Source organism: Silene latifolia, chromosome 2, assembly GCF_048544455.1.
Source record: "Silene latifolia isolate original U9 population chromosome 2, ASM4854445v1, whole genome shotgun sequence".
Taxonomy (NCBI): domain Eukaryota; kingdom Viridiplantae; phylum Streptophyta; class Magnoliopsida; order Caryophyllales; family Caryophyllaceae; genus Silene; species Silene latifolia.
In genome coordinates, this window is record NC_133527.1 from 152193730 (window position 1) to 152201423 (window position 7694).

General features: G+C 34.1%; 1 protein-coding gene across 1 annotated transcript; it reads left to right on the forward strand.

Moving 5' to 3' along the window:
* Positions 1-2717: 2717 nt before the first annotated feature.
* Positions 2718-4811, forward strand: LOC141643140 (allene oxide cyclase, chloroplastic-like). Its single transcript, XM_074452177.1, has 3 exons — positions 2718-3054; positions 3775-3902; positions 4239-4811. Exons 1-3 carry the CDS (start codon positions 2817-2819, stop codon positions 4641-4643), a joined length of 771 nt encoding a protein of 256 aa, XP_074308278.1. The 5' UTR covers positions 2718-2816; the 3' UTR covers positions 4644-4811.
* The last annotated feature ends 2883 nt before the right edge of the window (positions 4812-7694 follow it).

Consider the following 7694-nt stretch of genomic DNA (forward strand, 5'->3'; position numbering starts at 1 on the left):
GTGTGGTGGCTGGTGACGGTGGCATTGGTAAGGTAGTGCTAGTGGCGGAAGGAGCTGATGGTGGAGGCGTTTGGTGGAAGTATGGGTGTCGGGTTGGTGGTGGTTTCAGGGCTTTTTGGGTGAGTGTTGAACACGGCCAAGAGGGGAGTGTATCGTGAGTTTTATGGGTTTGGTTTTCGGGTTTGACTTGTTATTTTAAGACGGGTTTTTACGTAATAATAATTTAAATGGGAAATAATTAATATAATTAAAATATAATTGAATAATTAATATATAAATAAATTGAATAACAAATAATAATTAGAATGTGATAATTAATAATTGGATGAATTATTAATATGTTAGGTACGGATCGTGAAGAAATTATAATCGGGTTCGGATTGCTTTAATTATTCGGATTCTTGTTGAGCTGCTCAGTTGGAAATTTGCTATCAAGGTAGGATAGCTACTCAATCACTTTAATGTTTACTTGAATGATATTATCTGATTGTATTGGTTGGAATTGTGAGGATGATATATGATTGTTGGTTGGTTGCATTGAGATGAATTGTTTATTGACTACCTCGGCTCGTGACTGAGATGATTATATTGATTATTGGATTCCTCAGCTTTGTGTCTGAGATGGTAAGATTATTGTGTTACTCAATTGGTGGCATTTTCACATCATGAGCACTTGCATTGGATACCCCATAACTGGTTCTGCAGGACTTGTTTATGGGATGATGAGACTACCTCAACTTCGGTTGGGATGATGAGACTACCCCGGCCAGGGATTGGCGGGATGAACGGGAGCGTCGGAGGATTGATCATGAGTATACATTGCATTTGCATTTAATATTGTTCTTGTATTCATTTATTGTTGTTGTTTGGCTATTCCTACTCGACCTCGTGGTTGACAGTGTATTCGTGAACACCTGTGATGAACCATAATGGGGAGCAAATTTGACAGGTGCTAAAGATTAGCTGACTTGGGGGATATGGGATGCGTGAGGATTTGGCCAGTCTACCTAGAAGTCTAGACCACATAAATTATTTGATCACTTATTTATTCCGCTGTGAGTTGTATATTATTTGATAATAAGTTTTATTGTAATAAACATGTAATCGCTAAAGTTTTAATTAAAGTACTTTGGTTTGTTGTACTTTGTTATTCACTACCTCGGGAAACCGAGATGGTAATGCTCTCATTTACTTGGGAATGTCTTGCTAAAGGCTCCTGAATAAATGGGAGTGTTATATATATGGTCATCATCCATCCTTGCCCACTCCAGATCCCCTTCAACTCTATTTAGAATTTCCTCCTGAATTCTCTGGTCACGGTCCAAAACCCCACTCAGACTCCCCTGACCTGCATAAATCAAATAGAGATCATTCTCCTGCAGCTGATTCAGATGTTCAAAGGGTCCCATGTTCAGGTCACCTTGATTATCAAAGTTCTCCTCCACACTGTGATATTCCTCATTCTGCCCATTCTCCTCTCCAAGCCATCCCCCAATATTTGCCGGCACTCCAATTGGGACCTGAGAACCACTTCTATTTTGAAGTTGATTTTGAGGAATACCACTCCCCTCTCCCATGTCAACATCCTGATTTTGCTGTACATTTACCCCTACAGAGGTACCTCCAGCAGCTTTACCCACCCCGGGCCTCGTTCATAACCACATCTTCAGCTACACCTTGACCTCGTCCCTGGTTCTGGTTCAACCCCCCCATTCTGATTCATATCTCCATTACCCACTTGAAAAATCACAGGCGCAGTAAAAGGCTGAGCAGTTATTGTAAAAGTCATCCCTGGTAAAACCCTACCCCTAGGGTAAGCCCCAAAACAAAGTCAAATGGTTTGAGATATAACCTGACACGTTGATATTAAGAACAACTCAGAACAAAGGTAAAGTCGGGCATCGCGTAGCCATATTAACTAATTTAAATAAATGAGAACAATTAGCACTGATACTGTGATATATACAGCAGTTTATAGACTATACATCTGAGGTAGTACCTCTTATTGTTTATTTTCTGAGTTTTATTTTAAAGTTTTTGAGTTCTGCTTTAGTATAAAGTTTTTGAGCACATTTACTAAAATATTACACTAAAAAAATATAATATTGCTCAAAAACTATATTTATAAATGGTAATATGCTCAGAAAAAATGTGTATATGCTCAAAAACTACAACGTCTGAGGTACTACCTCAGATGCGTAATCTTTTTTCTCTATATACAGCCACACCGACCTACTTAGGTATACATACAACAACTAGCAATTTGGCACATGTTTTTTTGATGCATGCCTTAAATAAGTTTTGAATTCTTCTACAACAATCTAATGACTCCATTCCACGTTCCACTCCACTTTACAAAAATTAATGAACTTTACATTCATGAATCATTAATTAATAGTATAATCAACTTTTCAACTCATCGTTTTCTTCATCTTCTCCATTTTTTTATGCAGTATAATTATTATTATTATATGAGACGCTTTTATATTATAAGACGATTTTATATTGTGTAACGGTCTCATTTTGTAAAAAGACAACTCAATTATTAATAATAAATGAATAGTTTTTTTTTTACAAAAATGAACCGTCTCACCCCGTGACACGTCTCTTTCTATAAATTGCATTTCTGATGTATGAACTTCTCTACAAACATTTACTTGGTCTTTTCAAATTATAACCCTATATTAATATTAATAATCTCACCAAACCTCCCCTTATTTAAACCCATCATTTTCATACTTCCTCACCAAACACTTCTCTTAAGTATTGATTAATACTCCTAAAACCATATTTTGCCTTCCTAACCAAAAACAAAAATGACAACTTCTTCAACCTTGCTCTCAAAAACAATTTGTTCTTCTCTTATTAATCATCAAAACCCAAAATCACTAGCATTTTCTTCAACTAATGCTAGTTTTGGTCAAGTTGGATTTAAGCTTTGTGGGAAATCATTCACAAAAAGCCTCAAATCAACTAGGAGTACTTCCCGTCAGTTTTCTAACAGACCATCACTTACTTGCAGAAATCAAGTTTCCACTTTTGATCGTTCATCAGGTTAGCTTTTCTTACTCTTTCTTTTTTGTTAATTATTTTAGAATCTTAAAATGTGGTGGTATATCATATATGTAATACTCAGTGTTTTCGTCGTTCCATTTGATTGTATATGTTGTTCAGAAGTTAGTTCAATTTAATGAAACAGACGAAATAACATATAATTAGAAATGTATTTTTTTAACATGTGTTTTAAGGTTACACAATAAGAACTCATATGATAAAAATAGTTTAAAAAATATTTCATTATATATGGTAATTATGATAAGAGAATCACAATAATTTGTCACTTGAGTTGTATACGTATGACCTTAGAACACACGTTGAAGAATCCGTAAGTTATTATACCTATACCTATAACTATCATTAAGGCTATAAAGTATAACCATCATATGATTCTTCAATGAAATTATCATTACATTGTGAAACAATGGAGGTAGTGCATCACTAACTTTATTACCTTTTGCTTTTAATGATTTTTCCATGAAACTATAATACTTTCTTCGTCCCGGTTAATAGTTTACATTTTATTCTGTTGTTTCGGTGAATAGTTTATCTTTTTGTATTGGATATATAAACATTTCAGTGAGACGGAGGGATTTCTATTCAATTTGCCAAAATCTTTTAATGGTCCACATATCCTACTTGCCCACTCTCATACATACAATAATAAGATTTAAATTGAAATATATGAAGTTTGATTGAATTGGTTAAATTGCACAGATGAAAGGGTGCAGAATTTCAGTGTGTATGAGTTGAATCATAGAGATCGTGAGAGTCCAGCAATTCTTAAACTCAGCAAAAAGACTGATGTTTTTGCACTTGGTGACTTAGTCCCTTTCACTAATACGGTATTTTTTATTACCCTGTTTTTCTCTAATATGCAACATTCTTTTTTTCCAATTAGTCTCACTTGTGACAGATATATCCACTACAAAACCAGTAAAATATCACTTACATGGATAGATAAACAAAAGTCAGAGTAATTCTTACGGCAAAAACAATTATTGCACCATCTAATTGTTTTTGTCCTTGGTAAAAACAGTTGTACAGCGGAGACCTGCAAAAGAGGCTAGGAATAACAGTAAAATATCACTTACATGGATAGATAAACAAAAGTCAGAGTAATTCTTACGGCAAAAACAATTATTGCACCATCTAATTGTTTTTGTCCTTGGTAAAAACAGTTGTACAGCGGAGACCTGCAAAAGAGGCTAGGAATAACAGCAGGACTATGCATACTAATACAAAACAAACCAGAAAAGAAAGGAGACAGATATGAAGCAATCTATAGCTTCTACTTTGGTGATTACGGTCATCTTTCAATTCAAGGACCATACTTAACCTATGAGGACTCTTATTTGACCGTGACGGGTGGTACCGGGATTTTTGAGGGAGCCTATGGTCAAGTGAGATTGCACCAAATTGTGTACCCTATCAAGATTTTCTATACATTTTCGTTGAAGGGTCTTAAGGGTGACTTGCCTGATGTTCTTCTTGGTACCCCTGTCGAGCCTAGACCCGATGTTGAGCCTCATCCTGCTGCTAAGGATACTCTTCCTCATGGAGTTATCCCTAATTTTACTGATTAGTTTAAGGGTAATCATGTTTTCTGAGTGATTTTATTTATGTCGTTGTCCTAATTAATAATGGATGATTAAGGAGGGTCAAGGCGTGTTATTCTAGTGTTTTTGATGTCATGAGCTTGTAATGCTGATTTATAAATGGAAATAAATGGTTTAGTCTCGATTCGAGTTGGTTAATAATTTTCAAATGTTGAGGCTTCCGCTAAAGATGTTTGAACCTAACCCGTTGATTTAAGTCCTCAGCGACCTAGATTCGTCTCTCCATGTGACAATCACCTTCTTCTTCTGGTTTATCCGTATGTTTTGAGTTCTGTACGTAGTTACTTCAAATCTTCGTGTGTTTTGGCATAACTTCCATTTTTCTGTCGATTTCGAATCTCTTGCACTTTTGAGATGCTGAAACAAATTGGTGGAGTGTCGATTCAAATGTTTAACCCTCCAAGCAATTTGTTTGGGCCAGTAGCCCACTTCCCCTCCCATTCCACCCCGCAAATCCGCCTCTGGCCAATAGCCCAATAATGTCTAATAATATAAGTAGTGGATACATGTTAAAAAAAAACCGATATAAGTAAAATCAAGCCAAACTAGGTTTAAACCCGTGAAATTCACGGGTCTGCTTTTAAAATTTTAAATAAATATACCTAATCATACATAGTGAAGATATAATTTATTTTAAACTATTAACTATATATATGAACTATCATATATAGTGTTCATTAGCATGATTAAGACTTGATAAATGAATTTGTTAGAAGTCCTAAATATCATTTCATTTTAGGTATTTTTTTGCTAAATAATGCTACTTGTTAAACGCGTTCAAAAAAATAAGCTACCTAAAACTTTTGTAAAAAAAAAAAACTACTTCGGTGAAAAAAGGTACCTGAAATACGCTGCCAAACAGAGTCTTATACACTGAACGTTTTCTTTGTATAAAAAGACAAATCATTTACAACCATTACATAAGTAGTTTTCTGATCAATGGACTATCTCATACTCCCTCCAGACACCTATTTTCACCCCCATTTGCTTTATTGCGGTCTCCAAGACGGCACTTTGACCGTAATTTTCGACGTCTATATGTTAATTTTTTTTCTTGAATTTTTTTTTCGTGAAAGTTATCATAAAAATAAGTGTGAATGTTTTTATTTTATAATCCAATAATTTTTATTCTCCAAGTTATTTACGGTCAAAGTTCGGAAACTTTGACCTCCTAAACGCAAATGGGGTGAAAATAGGTGTGTGGAGGGAGTAGTATAAAACCGTCTTATACTATAATTTATGTAAACTAAAATTAAAATAAAGGAAATACATAACATTTATGAGGTAATATCTAATAGCGTAATAATTATTCCGTTCTGTAAAATAAATCGAGACAAACGTTTTGACCGACATAAAAATGAAGACGCACATTATAGCCATTGAAAACAATAAAGCCATACAAAACAAAGGTTTTAATGACTACCAAACTCAACCTAACAATACACCTGACAATACACAAACACAATCATAACAAAACCCAAATTCAAAGAGCATGTTCGGCATATCAATTTATAAATAAACCTCACAAAAACAAAGATCCACATGAACTGATATCTTTCTCCATTCTCTATTTCCAATTGTGATGCATGTTCGTTGCTCAATTAACCGGACCCGTTGATGCATGTTTGTTGCTCATTTAATCGGACCCAGTGAGTAGTAGTATCTTGATTTTCAATTTGGTCTCATCTGTGAGCATAAGTATGACAACGGGAGTATGACAACAGGAGTATGGCAATGACAGCGTAATTTAAAACCATAGTGATTCTAAATTGGTGATTTGATTTTGTGAGTTGTGACTGATGGAGGGTGATTAGGGTTGGTTTGACAATTTATACTGATTTTTGTAGGGGGTTGCTAGACATAATTCTCAAAGATAATGTTGATCTCTTATCAGAATTTGGTCAATTATTTTATGGTTATGAACAGATGATTTCCAAAGATAGCTGAATTCGTAACTAACATATTCGATCGATATGATCCTGGAACTCTGAAAGTATTAACTGCAATTACTGAGATTATGTTACGTAATCAAAAGTAAATTTGGAAGAAATCTCCATGATTTTAGCATCATATCAAAACCAACTAATTTCTGGTATCCTTCCTTCTTTATTATATTGTATATTCTAATTAAATATTAAATAAAAATGGAATATTCTATACAATATGCCATACACCACGTATATTTATCTTCTCAGTTTTACTTTTTTTTTCTTCTAATTACTCTAATCCCCTATATGCTTAAGATGACACATCAGACCGAGATTAATACTTAAGATGACACATCAGCAAGCTTGGCAACTGCATTAGATAAGTATATGATTATAGTCAACATTCGAACTTCGAAAAAAGCTATTCTTTCCAAAAACTACCTAGCATGGTGGCCCTATGCCGTGTGATCAATAGCGAATCTAGAAAAATTTCCTCCCGGGGTCCTGATTAATATTTAAAATCTATATACACATAAAAAAGTTATAAATTTATTTTTTTACCCTGAAAATTAGACAAAATATGCAAAAAAAAAAAAAAAAAAAAATTGTTTCCGGTGTATGTGCACCCCAGAATGTTGTTAGTAAATTCGTCGCTACGTGTGACGATACCCTGAAACCCCTTAATTTGAAGTGTTGGATCTCGGAACTAATAGTTGCAATTACTAATTTAGCTCATTATATAGGTTATTTTTGATACCAAACATTTAACTAAAAATGGTTTGGTAATTAGCAGATTTTAAAAACGATTTTGTTTGTTTTGGGAAAGCAAATAAAGATAGGGAGAATCATCATTAACATTAAATATGCTCCTTTCAATTCTTAATAACCTTCTCTATTCCCTCACGAGAAATAAGAAGTAATTTGGACCACATAAAAAGTATCACATACAATTGAATTTGGACCACACAAAACACACTACCCTACATGTAGAAAACGAAATAGGGAAGATATTATGAATTGACGAAACAAGAAATAGGGATTTGTAATTCATCGTTTTGATTTAAAAAAAATGGATTTTTTTTTACGTCGT